This window comes from Oryzias latipes, chromosome 7 (assembly GCF_053564925.1).
Source record: "Oryzias latipes strain Hd-rR chromosome 7, Olatipes_Hd-rR_3.1".
In the NCBI taxonomy this organism is placed as follows: domain Eukaryota; kingdom Metazoa; phylum Chordata; class Actinopteri; order Beloniformes; family Adrianichthyidae; genus Oryzias; species Oryzias latipes.
The window spans coordinates 35564180-35585837 of NC_136243.1; the positions used below are offsets into that span (position 1 = coordinate 35564180).

Sequence of the window (21658 nt, forward strand, 5' to 3'; positions counted from 1 at the left end):
TTGATGCTCCAAACGTATTTTCCTTGTTTCACTGACAATGACAAATCAATCTCTTGAATCTTGAATCATGAACGGTTTGAACCGTGGTGTAGAATGTGGTGGGCTTAAAAAGTACAGCAGCATCTGCAAAGCTTTGGTGGTTCTGTTATGATGCAGGAACCTGCAGGAACCCCAGAGATGAACAGAGTTTGAACCAGGAGAGCAGAGAGTTAGAATTTGATCTTCTGAAGTTAGAGAAGATAGATCTGCATGCTGTAAATCTGAAATCTTTTCAACGTCCCACTCCAGGAATCCTGTTTTGGAGGGATTATGTTTGTTTTCTGTCCTCCAAGCAGAGAAGGAGATACAATTTTTATTTCATGACTGTAATAGTGTCATCAGCATAGAAATGATAAGAGAAAACCATGCTAGCAAATGAAGGCCAGCAGAGGCTGAGAAGATGAGGAGGCCAAGACAGTACAGAGACCACCTCATCCCCTAGTGTCCACTTAAAGACAGATTTCTCTCCTGTTAAAGAGATTTTTGGGATGGATCAAGTATTAAAGGGTTAACAGAAGAGGATTCTTCATTACAGGAATCCAGAAAGGATTTTTTTCCACTTCATTTTGTGAGGGTGAGACTGATTGGATGCCATAAGAAAACTGAGATTCTGTGTTTCTTGCTGTTGTGATCATAATGTTGCTTTGATCTCATTGGTTCTGCTTCTGGTCATGAGGATCTTTGATGCTCTTCATAGACCGGATGTTTCCTCACTCTGAAGGAGCAAACGCTGGAGTTAAAGCAGCTGGCTGAGTGAGCACACTGTCTGTTTGTAGTTCATCCTGGAGAGATGTGCAGAAGACGTGGAGTTAATAACCCCCCCATCATCGCCATGTTCTAAATCCCAAATGTTTGCATCATCAAGCTCCAGATGAACAAAATATCTTTAAATGTGCAGAAATGTTTGTTTTTGGCCGACTGGCACAGATGGCAGCTGCTCTAATCTGCAGAATGAGGCGTTTATCCGTTTATTCCTCATTTGGTTTTCTTCACCAAACAGTCTCTGCAGCGAGTACAGCATGTTTTCCTGCTAAGTGGCTGCATCTCTTTTTCTGCGCGTACAGCGTTTTGACCTCTTTTTGTTCTGCTCTGCGCTGCACGGTCTGCACACCGAACGCAGGAGGATTATTTTCTGTTTCCTGCTTGTCGTCTAATCTGCACTTCCTGAGTCTCCCTGCTGCTTTCGCTCTGCTTGGCTCGCTGTTGCCGTGTCCCCACACTGAGATCAGATGAAGCTTGATGGTGACGTGGAAAGAGAGCAGCAGTGAGCCAAACATACATCACTGTTTATACCTTCACATTTAATATGCAAGATGACCATTGTTATGATCAGACTGTGGTTTTGAAAAATACAACTTTTTAAGTGGCCTAAATGTAGTTTAGTGCACCTCTTTCCATTTCCTCCAGTTTTCACCTTCATCTCTTTAGAATATGATCCCAGTCATCGTCTGAGTTCATCTTCCAGGGGAAACCCTTACGTTTATGTTCTTTTACCTTCTTTTATTTGTAGCTGAATTGTGTTGCTGTTCACAAAAAAGTGAATTTTGCACTATTGTTCGATAAACCCAATCTGTTCTGGCTTCAGAGTAGATTAAAAAAATAAAGAAAGTGTCAGTTGTTATGATTTTAGACTATTGTGTAATTTTTGGAAAAATAGGGAAAACTACGTTTTTCGACAAAAAGATGAACAGTTTTGACACAAAAGTCTGAAAATAAAATAACTGTTACTGAATGGTTAAAATGTATAAACGTAAATATTTTTTTTCTTCTAAGGCACTGAGAAAATACATTTAAATGTTTCACCTTCAGATCAAAGTCATCTGTAATCTATAATGAGGATTGTTTACTTAAACTCAAACTGCTTGATATAATATCATAACTAAATAAATTAAACGTGTGCTTCTCCAGTCAATGCACTAGTTTGTGATACAGTTTTGGTAGTCTTTTTATTTAATTGTCTCTTTAGATATGTCTGAATCAACTTTCATCATCGGTCTCTGGTCATATTTCCTCCCAGTGTTGCCGTGTTCCCCCTGTTCTGCCCCGAGTCTCGTCTGGCAGGGCCGTGTTATGCTCAGCGGAGCCTGGCACTAATGCATGGGGGTGCAGATGGTCCGTATGTGTGATCTAGTTGGAGGTCCAGAGAAGAACCCCAGCAGGGAGCTGGCAACTGACAGACTTGGCTTGACGTCTGCGGTCCCCGGACAGCAGCAGCAGCAGCAGCGGCAGCAGGACGGGGCCACCCAGGTGTCAGTCAGACGGGCTGTCTTTGTACCGCCAGCCCCTGCTGCTGCTTCACGTCTCCAAGATGGTTTTAACATTAACTTCTACTCCAGCTTATCTCAGGCGTCAGACGTCTGACGGTGCGAGCAGCTTCCGGTGTTCGTCTTCGTACGGACGGCGTGAGTCAGTGCGTGGCTGTGCTGTAAAGCTTTTAAGTGAGTCTGCAGAAGTGCGTTCCAGCATATTGGAGAGGTGGGTTTGATGGATGGAGACAGGCTGAAGCCGACCTGTCACCGCCGCATTTTACTGCTGCTTGTGTTATTCATGATGCTGTTGCTTTTGAGGTTATCACAGCAGCACTCTCAATCTGCAGCGAGGCTGCGTGACCTCTGCTCAGCTTCCAGCAGCGGGACTTTCATCAAGTCATTGTGCATCAACTCACACTTTCACTGATGGCTCTGAAAATAAAAAGGAAAAGAAAGAGCATGGCGCTGAATACCTGAGTATTGTGGACGGAGATGAAAAATGCATTTATTTTAAGCAGCCTCTGGGCGGGCTGGGCCGATGCTCTCCGCCGTTAGTCAGCACTCCCACTGCTTTGCCAGCTCAGCTTTTACAGTGTGCCCTGGAAATTGATTTCTGCTGGCCTTGTAATGCTCTCAAAACGACATCTGCAGCTGACTGATAAATCTACGCTTTGTTGTGCTTGACTGATGGCGGTGAAAATAAGAATTTGCTGCGGCAGGTTGGCGTGTCAGGAGGAAGGTCACTCCGGATTACCACACATGTCCGTTCGGGATGAAGCCATCACCGTTCTCAGAATGAGCTTGTGAAGCTTCATCGTTTCATTCAGATGATCGTTCGTGGGCTCCACAGTTGGAACAAACGAAAGACGTCGCTTGTTTGCAGGCAGAGAAGGACTTTGTGGAGAAAGTCAGTGACTGGGGGTAACAACAGGAAGCTGTTTGGTTTTCTAGCTTGATAAATACCATCGGATGACAGAATTTTATTGCAGAACAGTCAGAGTTTGACAGACCAAAGATCAATTTCAGGCGACTAACAAGGCTTGAACCGGGAGACCTCAGAAAAATGTCGCCAGGCCTCCTTTTCTTCACCTCTTTACTCCTTTTCCTTCCCTCCCCAGCTCCCCTGTGGTCATGCAGTGAATTGTTGTCTCTCTCTTTCAATTTGCCCACCGTGGTTCCGTGCTCCACAATGTGGCTCCTGGGGGGACGGTCGGCAGGCGGAAGCAGCAGCCCGGTCAGGTCCGCAGAGAGCCGATAACCTTTAGCGGCTGCTTTAGCACACGGTGTAAGGAACAATCAGGGCTTATCGGTGGGGACTACAGGCGAATGCTAATTCAGTGTCATGCAGTCAGAGTGGAGGGAGAACATGAGCAGGTTCCAGTCTGACTATTGATGTCTCCTGCAGACAAACTTCAGGCTGCTTCTTCTGCCACCATCTCTGCTATCCTCCTCCTCTAATCTGTGCTGTAGAATTATATTCAAAAGTTTCTTTAGCATGTGTTCGGCCTGATCTGCCTAAAGTGAACCAGATGATCCCGAATACATTTTTAGTGTGACTACACCCAAGCAGACCCTGGTCCTGGACCAGGAACCGCTCTCTGACCCATCTTTGGAGGTGGTCTCGGTTTGTTTCCAATTGGACTGTGTAGTCTGCATGCTCGGAACGGAGCGACTGGACCAAAACGGCCACCGTAGCCGGGCTTTATGGGATGGGATGAGTAGGAACGTAGCAACCATGTTGACAAGACCCAGCAACTCATTGAAATGTGGTCGGATGAATGCAGACTCATTGAAACAACTTTTAATGTGATCCATATTGCTTCTACCTGTTTTCCCAACAGTCCATACGTCATAAACACGTATCGGCGTTCCTTCTTAGCCGTCGTCTCCTTAGCAACCGTCTTGCAGCACGTCTCCACCGGACCAGTAAAAGGGGTTGGACCTGACGTTCAGAGTCGGTCAGTGAAGTATAAAGTTTGAAAGCCAAGGACTGCAAAGCACAGGACGTCCATCATTCTTTCTCTCGTTGCTTTGCCCCGCCCTTGTACTTCTTGGCCAATGACATCTGTAGTCACGTTTTATTTTTTAAAGCTTTGGTTCAAATCCAGTAGACGACAGTCCAAAAACAGACCAAACACAAGGCTCAGGACTTGGTCCAAACCAAACTAAACGGACTCGGTCAAGATCAAAGGATATTTCCAATCTGAATTTAATTCTGCAGTTTGTTATTCGTGCAGAAGAAAGTATTGTTCATATTTACAGTTTTTATGCCTCTGACAGCTGTGTTGGCTCTCATTTCAGTTTCTTTCCTGGTTGAAATGTTTTGCTGCACGAATCATTTCTACTGGTAGTTCTGACACGTTTATACATTTGTCATGACGGGAAGCAGAGGATTTACGTGTAGAAGCAGTTGTAACGTCAAACATGAAGACCTACAAGACTCTGGCAGGAGTGAGACGTCGAGGATATGAATGCTGAAGGAAGAAAGGCGCGTTTTCTCCTAACTGTCTTCGGGTTTGTAAGATTCTTGACATGTTAGAAAGCTGAGTTTGAATGCTGGTTTTGACGCCGTGGTGCTTTCAGGGCCGCGTGTTTCACAGAGATTTAGCTGCAGGAACATCTTCAGGGTTCAGGCCAAAGCAGAGAAAGACTTCAGGTAAAATGCAGGAGAAAGCGGGGACGCCAGCTCTTCTCAACACTACTAGAACAGACCCCCCCCCCCCCCCCCAGAAAGGGGTCAAACATTCTCAAAATATGAAATAAATTTCTTGGAAAATCAAAACGCAAAGTCTGCCAATGAGGTAAGAACAAAGTCTAGAAAAAAAATACTCACTAAAACATTTTCTAAACACTAAATTATATTTCTATTGAATCACCTTTTTGGTAACATTATTTTAGTTGTTTTCTTGAAACAGAATTTTATTTACCTTCAAAAAATTGGCTTTTGAAGAGTATTTTTCCATTTAAGTGAAATTTTATTTTACTTTCTCGCATTTACTTTCCCTAAAACCTTTTATCAGTGAAATCTTTTTTTTTTTTATTTATTTCAAAAACCTTTTATCAGTGAAATAACCTAAATAATAAAGAATACTATATCAGCATAAATTAGTTCAAATATCTTTATGACCAAGAACGCTAAACTGTAAAAAACACTAAAGATTCTGACGACACCCCTTCTATAATCATCCTTCTATTTTATCAACCCCCTTTTTCCCCACCATTCCTTTTGTACCCTTGCCCCCCCCCCCCCACACACACACACACAAAGTCCTCTCTCTTCTTTTTTGTCCGCTTACAAATATAAAGTTTAGCCTAAATTACTAAAGGGGTTTATTCAAATATACAACTTGTGTGCCAGAAGATCTGTTCACCTTTTGGACAAGTAAAAAAAAAGGGAAATTCCCCTCTGAGTTGTGGGCGTGGATCAACCCCGCCCCCCTTCCTATCAACTATAACTAAGACGTCTCTGCTTACAGTCTCTCCAGAACCCCTCACACCCTCAACCCAACATCACTGGAGCAACAAACATGGCAGAAATATCAGATCTATCCAGCCGTCCAGTTCTGATCCAGATTCCAGCTAGAAACAAAGACGTTCATGGATCTGTTGGTCTGCAGGCTGATGCATCAGAACGGGGCACAATGATAATAATTGATACTTTATTTATCCCAAAATGGAAATTCTTCTCTGCATTTGACCCATCCCCTGGGGGAGCAGTGAGCTGCACTTGAACCGCACTCGGGAGGCAGTAGCGTTAAGGGTCTTGCCCACCCCACTGGGTGATGCTAATTGCTCACCATTGATATGGTAATTGTCCCCCCAGTACCATTGTTTATTCCCCTCCGGGAATCGAACCCTGGATTCCTGCGTGGGAGCCCTCTACCTCACCAAGCTACATCACAAATACAATCTTATTTGTACTGCATTTGTCATTTGCTCCTGATTCACAATGATTTGAATCAAAAAATACTCAAAAATGTCGTTTTCATGTCAGTTTCTTTAACATTTGTCCTCCATGATCAGAAAAGTTCCACAAGAACAGGTTAAAAAACCCCAAAACCCCATTTTCCTCTCAATGGGTCTTTAATCCATTGATATTTCTTCATGTGGATTATGGATGGATTAATAATAAGAACCTTGTTCAGGTGATGTATCAAGCCCAGGCTGTGCAATATACCGGTAATTATTTACCATCGTGCTGGAGTCATTCCATTTTTCACATTTGTCCACCAACCGATTGGAACCATTTTTGAATATATGGGAAAACTTGTTTTTAACCTTTTTTTTGAGTTCATAAAAACGTTTTAGAAAAATGTGTTGAGTTCTACAGGGAAGTTTTCCATTTATTTGTTCAGTGATAACGTGATTAAAACAGATCATGTCAGATCTGCCCCTGAGGAGGCGTGTCTTTCTGGTGCTCCTTGAAAATGGTGATGTTTTATTCTGAAAGTCTTTGTGTCTGAGCTCAGTCTCTGGTCTGTTCTTCCCTCAGCTCGAGTCGTGCGGAGCCGCCAGTGGTGTGAGATGGCGCCCTGCCTGGAGGGGGAGGTCTGCAGCCTTCTGTTCAACAGATCCGGCTGGACCTGCACCAGGGGCAGCGGCCGCATCAAGACCGTCACGGTAATGTCTGCGACGTGACATTAATGCACGCCATATGCACCCTCAGCGCTGCGCTGTTGGGAGCTGCGTCACGTGACGCTGCAGCTCAGGGATGCGGGGAGCATCTTTCAGTCAGACTACGGGTCATGACCCGGTTTCAGAAGCAGCAACAACTCAGAATCTGCTTGGCTCTGGGGAACCACTATACCTCAGGGTAAACCAGTGGTTGTTTGGCCTGTATAATGAATAAAAAACCTTCCATTCAGTTTAAAACCTCCTAAAAACATGGAAATGACCTTCTAGTTTGTCTCTAATTATTCTCTTTTTCTTGGTAATTATTAAACTACTGAATGATTGAAATGATCTGCTTTAGCTGATTTTGAAACAAGTCCATTACCTAAGATGTGAGTGTTTTCAAAACGAGAATGTGTGGAGTTCAGATACAGACATAAACAGGTGAAGCTACAAGTTATATTATTTTAATAAATCAACGAACCATAAATATGAATCCTGCTGTCTGTAAATTTCCTCTGTCCTAAAGTGGATCCAGATCCTCTTCATCCAAACTTCCAGACAGAAATTCCTGCTACTGAACAGTTTTCCAGATTCTTGGATTTCTTCCAGATCATCAAGTTAAATGAAATCTGTGTCCAAACCAACAAGTAAAATAGAATGAATGTCAAATCCATTCACATGTTAGTTTCCTAAAGTTCACCACTGTTGTTTTTCCACATCCAAAGAATCCAAAGGGAACATTCTTAGAACATTCTAGACACTGGATGGTCACATGACTTTATTCAAAGTCTGTCACACATTGGACTGGAATGATGGACTGATCTGTGTTGATGACATCACATGTGTGTTGTCTGCTGTGATTGGTCGTTTTTATGTTACAGTAAACTAAACCTACTGTACCTCAATATAAATAGTATTTTCCAATATTAATTATAATTGGTTTTCTTCACTTTGAGAATGATTTATAATGGTTTATTTTGATTTGACTGAATCAACATCGTGCATCAGACAGATCAATCTGCTTGGATAAATCAGTTCTTTGATTAGTGTTTACACACCGAATCTGCATTTACTGCTATTAAAAAGAATTACGTTGACGTAAGTTGTGACAGTACCGGCATAAATAAAAATGTACTTTCAGCCACTGGTCGCACATGAAGGAACTTCAGAAAAACCAAAGGTGACAAAACAAAATTGAAAAAAAAAAGAGCAAAACCTGAAAGATTTGACCCAAAAAACATCCGCAGGTGAATCAGGCAGCTCACCTGTTGAGTTTGACACTTTAATAAACTGAAAACAGCTGATCCAGACCACTCCAAACAGGTGATGAAGACTTTTTCTTACTTTAAATCAAATGATCCCAAAGCACTGAAGGGCGTCCCGTTAAACTTTGTTTTCCTGAAACGTGTTCTGGATTCCAGAGAGGCAGTTCTCGGTTACGGCTTCCTGGATGCATGAGGCAGTTCCTTGGTGCTGCTGGGATTTTCCATCTTTTGGTTTCTGAGACTTCCTCACGTTGCCTTTCCTGTTGGATGAGAGCTTCATGTAACTCAAGTACCAGATTCCAGTTCAGACATCTTCATCCCCGTCAGCTTTCTCAACCCAAACTCCTGAGCCGGTTTTCTGCGGGAAAACCATTGATCGTCTTTGGGTCAGAGATCAGGATGCTGCTGAACCGAATTCCAGACAGCGCAGATCCTGATTATTTTGTCTTCTGATTATTTGAATTTTTCCCCAGGAAATCCCTGTATTTTGTTCACATGTTAAACTGCGAAATAATTGGATGAAGGTGGAAATATCTGCTTTTTTTGAGTGAAAAATCTGATAACTGAAGAATTAGGATCACGATCAAACATTTGCAGGTGAATTTCGTCCCATATTGTGTAGGTATAAATGTCATCTTTTGAGCGGTAGGGCACTGCTAAACATAAGGAGGACGAACACCAGCAGTTATAAAGAGGAAGTGACATCACACATGAATTAACATAACATAACATCTGAGAGTGATGAATCTTTTTTACTGGGGAACAATTTAATCCACAAACCCACAATCTCACTGACAGGGATGATCAGTCTGTGTCCCAGTAATGTTCTTTATATGACAGAATATCTGTGCAGTAATTAACAGAACTAAATTATTAGCTATGAAAAGACAAATATAGGAGCTACAAAGAGAAAAACATTCTTTATATTCAGGGTTTTATAATAAAACTGTCCTGTCAGAGCTTTAGCAGGATCTGGAGCTGGCTGCAGGAACCTCTCCAGATCGATCCGGAAACATTTGTTTTAAAAGAAACATTTAGAAAAAGCTCTAAAAGCTTAAGAAACACCAGATTTTATCTGTGGATGTGGCTGTGGCAGGCTACATTACCATGGAAACAGTAAGAAGGGAGATGCATGCTGCATCTTTCCTCCTGAATATAATTAGTTATTTTTTACTCCTCCCTCAGACTGTCTTATAGATCTGTAGGGAGTGAAGTTACATGCAAGGATCTGCATTATAATCATGCTCCCTTTGTGATGGATCAGTGGAATGAGCAAAAACTACAAAATCCAGTCTCAAAGATGTCATAATGTCACAAGTTCTGAGTTTTCTAAAGTAAATTTACACTGCAATAAAACAACCTATTGAAATTACCAAAAATGTGAGGTAACAGTTTGCATCTAGTATGATCTGCCTAAAGTAGAATATTCAGTACAACCCGAAATAACAAAGTTGAATATTTAAATATTTGAATGTACACATTTTTAGACATTATATAGTATGTGGCATATTTTATATGGATACAAATGGATCCATGAACAAAGACGTTCATGGATCCATTTGTCTGCAGGTGACGATCAGAAAGGGGCGGAGCAGGGAGCTTGTGGCCCCGCCCAGCGTATTTTCAACATCACAAAGATGATCTTTTTTAAACTGCATTTTTTCAACTGCTCCTGATTTACCATCATTTTAAATAAAGAAATACTCAGAAATGCAATTTTAAGCTTAATTGCCATTAACCCTTGTGCTATCCTAGGCACTTTACCATTGGGAGTTGGGTCATCTAGACCCACTAGACAGTGCTCTGAACCTTTTTCTTCAATAATTTGTGATCTTCACTGGTGTCCATGGATTACATGAAATCTTTCCACCTTTATCCACCTTTGTCATGGTAGGGAGAACACGTCAATGGAAGGGGGGGTCATCTAAGATAGCACTTCAAGGTCTTTAAGCATTTTTGATGTTCCACATTTTACAATCAGGACGGATCCTCGATTCAAATGTCTGATTTTTGTAAAATGACATTAATATGAAGTCATGAAGTGAACATTCATCAAGAACAGCAGGTCCACATTTAATTCAAACTCAGGACATTAATTTAAACAACATTTAAATCACAAATGAAGACATAAATGTATCAAACAAAATGTATTTTACATTTTTTACTGATAATTTGATTCTTTTTGATAAATTCCAGAAATTCTTTCTACCTTAGAATCAGAAAATGTTTGGAAACTTTTATTTTACTCAAAAACTTCCTTCTTTTGTCATTAAATGCTGTTTTCACTGTTTCTTCACCATAAACTCAGTCCGCCTGTCTCCATGCGACTCGGGTCCGGAAGTTCAGAACCGGGAAAACGTCGACAGGCCTTCGGCGGTTCCTTTGAACATCTCTGCTTCATGACGGCAGCACGCGGACATTTCACAACCAATCAGTCAATACCACTGGAGTATTGATATTGATCGATAGCGTCCAGAAACATAAGAATTCCTCTCGTTTGCGCAGTTTCCGCCGGTCGAACTGCGGCTCCGTGGAGGAGCCGTCAGCACGCATGCGCGAATATGAAGCGCTTCATAAATCCATTCATAACGTTTGCGACGCAGCACGTGACACATCGTCAGAAGAGGTGACATTAGGTCATTCAGACCGATGACGGCATATTGTGTCATTACTACGATTGTTTAGCAGGTCAATCAGCGTCAGATGACAGCATCTGACGTCATCTAATGTTGTCAGCAACGTTGCCAAATATAACCGCCTGAACTCACAGAGTAACCGAGAGAAACGAGGGAAAGAGACTAGTGGAAGGAATACTGAAAGAACTGAAGCGACAAGAAAGACTAAAAGCAGCAAAATAACAGTTCCAGAAATTCTAAAAGAAAGTTTGAAAATGTCTCTGAAAGAAATCAGCCAAAGTACGGAGACAATCCTGACCCAGAACTCCATCATGGTCAGCCAGATGGAAAAGATTGGCAAAAATCTGTCCAACATGAAAGATCTGGAGAGCACCTGCAAGAACCTGAAGAGGGAGAGGAAAGCTGCTGCTCAGAAAAACAAAGAGCTGCTGAAATCCCTGGAGACCCTGAACACACAAGTTCAGCAGCAGATGAAGATCCAGGAGAAATGTGAGGCAGAAAGACAGACAATCGCTGCCTTCTCTGAGAACATCCGTGAAAGCAAAGAGGAAATGGTGGCTCTGAGGTCCAAACTCTGGCTGGACGAAGAGCTGAAACTAGAGCAGGAGCGGGTGAAACAGGAGAGGAAAATCATGGAGAAGAAGTCTGCAGTTCTGAAAGCCGAGCTGCAGAAGCTGCAGAAAAAGGTCGGCCACCAAGCCGTCCTGGAAATGGACTACAAACTGGAGTTCAACCATTTCCACGCTCTGGAAGAGGAGACCGCCGCTCTGAAAACGGAGCTTCAGAAGCTGCAGACAGAAATCCTGGAGCGAGACCAAATGAGAGAAGAGTTCCCCGCCATGGTTGAAGAACAATACCGTTTGGAGGAACTCAAGAAAGAGCTGCAGGCAGAGCTGTCCCAGCTGAGAGAGCAGCCCAACGACGCCATCCAGCTCCGCATGCTGCACCAGAGACTCAGCCTGGAGCTGATGCAGCTCAGAAAAGAAACCAAAGACCTGCAGAGGAGACGGGAAGGAGTCCAACGCTCCTCTGAGGAGGTGGAGGAGCTGCAGTCTGCATGTCAGAATCTCCAAACTAAAACCAGGAAGGCGTTCCAGATCAACTCTGACCTCACAGAGGAAATCACCAGACTGGAAAATGAAATCTCACAGCTGAAAATTCAAGAAGCTAGAGGTCAGGAGTGGACTGAAGAGTACAACAAGCAAAAGGCTGAAGCAGATGTTCTTCAGCTGGACTACCAAGAACTCCAGAAAACCAAGGAGCAGCTGACAAAGTCCATCAAGAACATGAAAGCTCTGCAGTCTGCATGTCAGAAACATCAAGCCAAAAACAGGAAGGCGGTCCAGATCAACTCTGACCTCTCAGAGGAAATCTCCAGACTGGAACAGGAAGTCAGTCATCATTTGGATTTGGAGGACAGAGTCTGTGCCGCCAGAGAGGAAAGTGAGAGGATGGAGAAGGAAACTGTCATCCTTCAAGGAAAAATCCAAGACCTGCACCTCCAGATGCAGCAGTTCCAGCAGCAAACGGAGGTTCTGCAGCAGGAACGTCAGACGCTGCAGAACCGACGCCACCAAAGAGACCAGATGAGGGAGGAGTACTCCAGAATGCTGGAGGACATCTGCTGCCTGCAGGACCAGCAGGCAGGTCTGGACACGGAAATCTCACGCCTGAAAGTGGAAGAGATTGAAGCTCAGGAGTGGATGGAAGAGTTCAAGAAGCAAAAGGCTGCAGCAGATGTTCTTCAGCTGGAGAACCAGGACCTCCAGAAAACCAAGGAGGACCTGACAGAGTCCATCAGGAACATCCTCACAGACCAGGAGGAAACAAGCCTCCAGGAGCCTTCATCCTCCTCTTCATCAGGCATCCAAAATGATGAGAATGTCAGTTCTGATGAAGAGCTCCAGAAGACTTCAGATGATGAAGAGCTCCAGAATCTCTCAGATGATGAAGAGTCTGTGAATTCCATTAAAGGAACAGTCTCCATCAAAGAAATGAAGGTTTCTGTCTCTTCACTGACTGAGGAAGATCAAGAGAAACATGTAGGGGATGAGGAATGTGAGGAAGAGGAGGATGAGAATGTCAGTTCTGATAAAGAGCTCCAGAATACTTCAGAGGATGAGGAATATGAGGAAGAGTGTGAGGAGGAATATGAAGGGGATGAGGTAGAATATGAGGACATCAGCTCTGATGAAGAGCTCCAGAATCCATCAGATGATGAAGAGTCTGTGAACTCCATTAAAGGAACAGTCTCCATCAACGAAATGAAGGTTTCCGTCTCTTCACTGACTGAGGAAGATCAAGAGAAACATGAGGGGGATGAGGAATGTGAGGAGGAGGATGAGAATGTCAGTTCTGATGAAGAGCTCCAGAATACTTCAGAGGATGAGGAATATGAGGGAGAGTGTGAGGAGGAATATGAAGGGGATGAGGTAGAATATGAGGACATCAGTTCTGATGAAGAGCTCCAGAATAAATTGGACGATGAAGAGTCTGTGAATTCCATTAAAGGAACAGTCTCCATCAAAGAATTGAAGTTTTCTGTCTCTTCACTGAATGAGGAAGATCAAGAGAAAAATGAGGGGGATGAGGAATGTGAGGAAGAGGAGGAGGAGAAAGTCAGTTCTGATGAAGAGCTCCAGAATACTTCAGATGATGAAGAGCTCCAGAATCTTTCATATGATGAAGAGTCTGTTAACTCCATTAAAGGAACAGTCTCCATCATTGAAATAAAAGCTTCCGTGTCTTCACTGACTGAGGAAGATCAAGAAAAACATGGGGAAGATGATGAAGAGGAGTATGAGGATATCAGTTCAGACGAAGAGCTCCAGAATACTTCAGAGGATGAGGAATATGAGGGAGAGTGTGAGGAGGAATATGAAGGGGATGAGGTAGAATATGAGGACATCAGCTCTGATGAAGAGCTCCAGAATCCTTCAGATGATGAAGAGCTCCAGAATACATCAGATGATGAAGAGTCTGTGAATTCCATTAAAGGAACAGTCTCCATCAAAGAAATGAAGGTTTCTGTCTCTTCACTGACTGAGGAAGATCAAGAGAAAGATGAGGATGATGAGGAATATTCCGATTTTGATGAGGAGATTTCCGACTTTGATGATCAGGTTGAGGATCTGCTGGTTCTGTAAGGATTTAGGTTATATTATTAGATCACTTGTAGGAAATAAAAATTAGAGACATTTTTAGATTTGTAGGAAATAAAAATTAGAGACATTTTTAGATGACTAGTAGGAAAAAAGAAATTGGAGACATTTACAGAATATTAGGAAATAAACATGAGGGAAATGTACAGGGTGCATTCAGCCTTTAAGTTTTGTTCTTTATTCCAAACAGGAGGAATTTCAAAAAAAAAATTATCATAAAGTTAAAAAAATACCTTTTTGTTAATGTTTAATACCAAACACTTTATCAGTAAAACATAATTTTGATCCAGTATTTTAAACCAGATCCTCTTCCAGGGAAGTGGAACCTTCAACCCAACCTTTTTCATCTAAACATGCCGTCACTATGGTAACCGGCAAACACACTGAAGGTTGTTGTTGAATGGAAGTCACAGCAGTCTTTCTGTGGCTTCACTGGAAGAGGATCCAGTTAGCACGGGTTCTCTCCGGGCGCTCCGGCTTCCCCAGATCAAAAAAGAATTGAAGAAGTTTGAGAAAATGTGATTGTCTTTGTCTGTAGAAAAGCTCAGGAGCAGAGCCAGGACAGAAAAGCAAGGCATTAAACGCTTTATCGCTCCTTTATCGCTGTGCCAACACACACCTCTGTTGGAAGGAGTGAATAGTCTAATACAACATATGAAAAGTTATGATTGAGTTTTAAATAGGAATCAGGTGTTTGTGTTTTAACAGCATGTTAGTTCAGTTGTAGAGGACTGCAAAAAAATACATTTTATTTTTTTATTGTCAGCAACAAAGATAGTTTGCTTTGATATTTGTTTATATATTATCAATCAAATACATGAATGTAAGAAACCAAAAAGAACAGAAAAAAAGGACAGACAAACTACAATACTGTCACTAAAAGTCAGCAAAAGAAAGAAACCAAACTCACTTACGCCCCGTCCTGACCATGTCAATTATGTGCTACTTTTAAGAAATGCGTAAAAAAATGGGCCTTTCGATGGCCAAAACGCTGTTCTTTACGTCACCTCTGGCTTGCCATAGACTGCAATTGCATTTACTTGCAGGGCACAGATGAGAAAGCGCTGCAACCAGGCCAGTGCAGACGAAAGAGAACGTGATGTCATCACGTCTGCGCAGACTGTGCATTCATGTCACATTTGTACTACATCAATTAATACTTATCTTACAAAGGATCTGCTATCGTTTTTTAGGATTTTTTTTATCTTAGTCTTAAATTTTATATTGTTTTTATATGTTGTAATTAGGCCTGAACAATATATCGCAAATTTATCGTTGTCGTTCAAGCTGGGCAAAATGCATATTGCAAAAGATGGCAAAAATTGCGATAAATGGTTACCCTAAATGTGCTAAAACGATCTTATGGTTATATCGTCATCGCAGTATTGATCACTTATATCTCATATCGGGGGTTTTCCTCATATCGTGCAGCCCTAGTTGTTATTACTGCTGATAAAAGTTGAGGAGTGTGATTCAATACTAACTCATATCTATAGCTAAATTTTACATTTTATAATAGCACCACTACAAAGTGTTTTATATGGTGTATGGATAGATAGATAGATAGATAGATAGATAGATAGATAGATAGATAGATAGATAGATAGATAGATAGATAGATAGATAGATAGATAGATAGATAGATAGATAGATAGATAGATAGATAGATAGATAGATAGATAGATAGATAGATAGATAGATAGATAGATAGATGACTTTATTAAATCTATATGATTTGACATAAAAAAAGGACATCAAAAATGACATTCATATTAAATTATTAAAAATTATTACGAAAATTATTATTAAAAATGGATATGGATGGACAACTATGGACAGTTTTTAAAACATAAAAATGATAATGATTTTTAATTACGTTTTCTGGAGGGTTATTTTACCTATAAGAAACATACATGTTACAGGTGCGTGTGACTCAGTTTTCCCAGCTCAAAGCAAAAGGATAGTGAGGTTAAGATTTACTCCAAGTAATTCTTTTTCAAATTTGTGATGACTACAACCCTGTCAAGTTTTTCAGGGTTGTTTGAAACTAAAACCAGTGATTTTGAAACAATTGATTTGATTTGGTTTGATTTATTTCAAGCATTGTAGTCAAAGCAATAAAAGTACACAGATTTATCAAACTCATCACAGAAATGATGAAATGCATAGATTAAAAAGACATAAAATAAAACATAACAAGAAAGTCACTTAAATCACATTTGCTTAATTAATTGTAGTGATCATTAACTAAAGTCAAATAGAGTTTGATTTATTGCTTAAAAGGAGCAGGAAGGAGTGAGTTTATATACCCCCCCCCCACCACCACTGAGTTCTTCATTTGAGAGTTTTACAGTTTTTGTGATCCGGTTCTGATCCGATAGATTCTTTTCAAGTTACTAAATCCAGTGGTTATTGATGATTGATTCTCTTCAGAAAACATTCATTCATGATTTCAGTAAACAGTAGCCGTTATGTAATAATCATTGATTATTAGAACACATGATCACATTAAACCAGTAATTATTGCTACACATTGCAGATCAATAAAGAAAATCAATACTTATTGGTTGTAATTAAAAGAGCTTTGATTATTTCACCACCATCAAGTTCACACGTGGATTTGGAATCATTCAATCACCTGTTGGTCCTTAACTCCTCTTATCTTTATATCGTTAAATCAGAGTTTCTTTCTTCATTTTCTTGAATATCTGAACATTGTTTGAGCTCATTACTGAACCCGTTCCAGAGTTTAGTGTCACACACCGACACACAGAAACTTTTCTCTGTGGTTCTTATCAGTTTGATCCTGAAGTTCCTACATCCCCTCAGTTTGTTCCTCCTTCATTTTCTAACAACTGTTTCTGGATATTCAATGGTAACGATTTCCCAATGACTCTGTATAGAAGCTGTTGGTGTAAAAACCAACAAGGTCATCCAGCTTTAAAAGTCTAGATTATTAAAATAAATAGTTTGTGTGATCAAGACATCTGGCTTTTTGAAGTAAAAAGAGAGGATGTAGTGAGCTCTTATAATTATTCCCCCAAATTTCTATACAGTAGGTCAAATATGGTAATATTTAGGAGCAGTACAATAAATATCTACTGTTGTATTCTGAGTTTAGATTTATTTATGATTGAAATACTTTTTGAGACTTTAGTTTGTATGTGTCTGATGTGAGGCTTCCAACTTAGTTGGTCGTCGATAAAAACCCCTAAGAATCTGATTTCTGTAACACTTTTAATGGAGACATTATTTTTTTCAATTGAGAGCTCTTTATTGCCGTTGTAGTTACTAAAAAACATTTATCTAGGTTCAAAGATCATTTGTTGTAATCTATCCATGATTTTATTGATTAACTCTGTTTACCACATTGATAAGTTCCCTATGATTGTCTCTAGAATAGAATATGTTTGTGTCATCAGCAAATAATGAGTTTCAAAAGTTTTGAAACATTGAATGTATCATTTATTTAAATGTTGAATAGCAGCGGGCCCAGAATTGATCCTTGTGGGACACCACGACTTATCTCTTTGGCTTCTGATGTAAATTCATCAATCTTGAGAAATTGTTTTTTTAAATTTAGCTTTTGACCCAAGTTGGCATAAATGGCGTATAATTATGTTACGCCCCCTTTGTGTCTAGGGGCACCGAGGCGGCATAACATAAAAAAAGTAAGGTTTTGGCTAATAATTTACCTGTAACAAAAAAAACACCAAACGAATGTCTCCATACAAAAGTATAACAAATTTATTTACAAATTACCAAACAATCAACATGAACTAAAAGTGAAGCAAAAAGGCTTCAGGGTGAACCCAGGCCAAAACAACAAACAAAACCCTACGTAACTGAAACATGTATTCTTACCTACAAATGAAAGAAAAGGGAAAATCAAAGACAGAACACTAACCTCCCTAACCTAACAAAAACAGGAGAAAACATGTACTAAAGAAAATGGCGGTTCACCCCTACAGCTTCACTTAAACAAAATTATAAACCAAAGGACTAAACAGAGTGGGCACAGACAAAACTACAAACTACAAAGAACTACAAAGTGCAACACAAACTAAAACAAGTGGAGAAGACAAAAACAAAACAAAATGGAGAAGAGGGCCAAGCTGCAGTGGAGACTTGTTGCAGCAATACTCCCTTCCCATTATGTGGAGGTCCATGTGGTGGTTTTGAAAGGCTGCCAGCCCACACCTACATGAACCACACCTGCAAATAATCAGACACACAAAGATCCACAAAAAACACAAGTCCCGCTCTGATACAGAAATAATACACAAAACACAGAACAAAAAGAACAAAACAAAACCAAATACGGCCACAGCCGTAACAACTTATATAGCGCTTTTCTACCTTAATTGAAGGCCCAAGGTGCTTTACAGTCACAGTCTCATTCACCCATGCACAGACACTCACACTCTGGTGGCGGCTCCGCTGCCGAACACCGGCGCCGACATTCCACCAGAGGGAAGGTGGGGTTCAGTGTCTTGCCCAAGGACACATTGACTCATGGGTGTGCAAGGCGGGAATCAAACCTGCAATCTTGTGATCATGGGTTGACCGCCCTACCGCTGCACCACGGCCACCCAGTTCCTCCTTAGTTAGCGCTAGTCCTCTTATCCCAGACACTTCCAGTTTGTCCAGTAGGATGTCATGATTGACAGTCAAATGCGTTTTTTAGGTCAATGTAAATTCCAGCTGCATATTTCTTTTTGTCCAGAGTGTTTGTGATTTCCTCCACAGCATCAATGATAGCCAATGAGGTGGATCTGTTTTCTCTAAAACCATATTGGTTTTCACTTATAATGTTATATTTATCAATAAATACATCTAATTTATCATTGAATGTTGTTAAAAAATCGTGGAAGGAGAGAAACAGGTCTATAGTTTGTAAATTGGTGTTTGTCTCCGTTCTTATAGACAGGAATCACTTTTACTATTTTCATTTGGTTTGGGAATCTCCCAGTTTGTAATCATGAGTTACATTTCTATGTTAGAGGCTTAGGGATGCTATTAATGACCTTTTTAACCACTGTCATATCTATATACTCACAAGCTTTTGAGTTTTTACTCTTGAATTTATTTACAATTAATAATAAAACCAAGACATGAAGATTGCTGTGCTGACAGATGACCTCTTGCTGACTGTCACAGACGTAAAAACCTTTTGCATGTTTAAAGCCCACAATCGGGTGTCATGATGTCCTGTGATGCTGCAGGGCAGCCTCGGTGCTGCAGTCCGACTTTTGGTTCGGATCAAAGCGCTCACTGGCCTGGTGTGTTCTGATAGGAATCAGCAGAGAAGGAGCATTGTCACCAATGAAAGCCTCCAGACAAAAAGAGAAAAACAATAATGACCCTCCAGGCTCAACGGCAAGTGGCTGTCGCCATAGCTACGGGTCTCGCTGTCACTGCGTGCTTCTCACCACAGCACTTGGCAATTTCACACAATCAACTTGGCTCAGCTGACATGGGGCAGTTGTCTGTAGTGCTTACATCACGCAGGCCTGTTTTCTCACCAAGTGATCTTCCTCCAATTATTTTTATATGCTGTGTAATTCCTGGATCTTCTGTGTTTGCTCCAGAGCTATACCAAAGTTTGCTCAACAGGAGCGGTTCTGTTTCTTCATTGTCATCATGTTTTGGGTTTTTGGGGTTTATGGACTTCCTGCTTTTTCCTTTCGGTGCTGTACGAGGATATCCTGTTGCATTTTCAGAGCTGCTTTCTGCTTCGCATCCCTCAGTGTTTTTTTCCATTAAGCTTTAGTCCCAGCTGTCCTTACAGGTGGACACGGGCTGTCTGCGGGAGCAAAATGGTCAAACCTGTACACAGGAAACATAAAGGTCATAGACCGCTCAGTGAACCCACAGAGAGGAAATGTTCAAGCACATTTTTTCTACATTCATGCTGCGGGCGACAGGTGGTAGTTAACACTTCCACAACACGTACGGGGAAGTAAGGGGGAAGTAGGTGAGACGGATGTTCTATGTTCGTTCGTTTACTGTGCTTTTTTAAATTTTACCTATGGTTTTAGTGTTTTTATACTTGTGCAGCACTTTGGATGTCTGGCAGATGTAAAAGTGTTATATAAATAAAGATTTGATTGATATGATTTGATTGATTGATGTTTTCAACCCTCCAAGTCCTGCAGACCGTACAAAGAGCCCGTTAGTGCTGTTCACGTGACACGTGCGCGCTCCTTGTTGCAGCCTGACTGTTAGAAATGAGGAAATTAGACAGAATGTAGTTGGCGTGCACATCCTACATGTGTCACGTGCACACCCCGTGCGTGCAGCAATTGTGTGCGGTCAGTAAAGAGCCAAACTCACACCTTACTAAACGACGCCGTACGACAGCATCATAATGTCATAATGGGGTGTAACTTCCATTAGCCCTATTAAGACTTCACTCAACTCTTGGCGTCCTTTGAAGGGATTGTTCGAGTGACAAGACTGCAAGACAAACTTGTGCTCCTCTTTAAATGTAGCTCCTCTATGACCCTCCACGGACCCAGACAACCCAAGAATCTGCAGATCCCCTACAGAACAACCCCCCAAAGGTCATGTGACCAAGTCAGTGTCAGGCTCTGGGTTTGTGTCCTCTCAGTTCTCTCTTAATGTTTATCCTTGTTTGTTTTTTTCAGGTTTGAGTCAATAACGTTTCGTTTCTGTCCATAAGTCGAGCTCATGTGTTTCGGTTTTTAAGGCGTCTCTCTCTATCCATAACATTTATCACACCGTTTTTATTAGAAAATATTATTTTTCTTTAGAATTCCAGCTGTGACCAATAATGAGAGTTTTATTTATTTATTGAACTTTTTATTTAACGGAGCGAGAAAGACGGAGAACAGGTTTTCATGAACAACCATCACATTCTTTTGAAGGAGAAGGAAAATGAGTTTTTCTGTGACACTATGGATAAAGAAACTGTTTCGTTTAATCTAATAAGAGTGTGGGAAAAATATTTGTGTCAATACTTTTACATCAAAATAAGTCTCATTTAAAGCCAGCGCAGACGGAAGCTGTTGCTCCGCCAGATCCGACTCATTAAAGAAACGGAGATGGATGATTTCAGTTTCAGGATGGTTATGAAAATGATGTACTCGCTCAAAATCTCTGGGTCACTTTGGTCGGCAGAAATAGGATTTCAAAAGTGAGAAATGTTAATCTTATTTCTCCTGAACCTAATCAGTCAAGCCGATGGAGTTCCTGAGGGCTTTCCTACCGTTAAATGCTATTTTTCTCTCCAACTCGCTTAAAGTCAGATATTGGTTTCCCCCTATAATAAAAAAGATTACTTAGGCACTGCTTTGGTGAAACATTAATAAAACAGGGTTGAATTGCTCATCCATCAAAGGAATTTCCTCTCCAGCTGTCAGCAGCACAGAAACTTAAAGTGGTTCAGAAAGCAATGAACTGCATGAAACTGCAAAGTCACTGAGCTAAGAGACTGTCAGGTGATGATACCTGCTGATTCGCTGAAATGAGGAACACCTGTCACATGCATTAAAGAGAACGCATCAAAATTTCATTTACAGCCACTGAAAAATTGAACATTGTCTGGGCTCAGCCAGAAACTTCAAGGTGAATTTGGTCCTGGAATGAGCCTGCGTCACGTCTGATTTAACGTTGGTCCGTCTGCCGTGTTTGCCTTCAAACATCAGACTGTTAATGACTTTCCTGAAAAC

General features: G+C 41.1%; 1 protein-coding gene across 3 annotated transcripts in view; it reads left to right on the forward strand.

Annotated features, from left to right (window-relative positions):
- Window positions 1-21658, forward strand: part of tafa5l (TAFA chemokine like family member 5, like) — a 73012-nt gene that overhangs the window by 31945 nt on the left and 19409 nt on the right. For all 3 annotated transcript variants that reach the window (XM_078949692.1, XM_078949691.1, XM_004070228.5), the window contains one exon: window positions 6781-6908. In XM_078949692.1, coding sequence (XP_078805818.1) covers window positions 6781-6908 — 128 coding nt within the window. The remainder of the gene's footprint in view (window positions 1-6780; window positions 6909-21658) is intronic.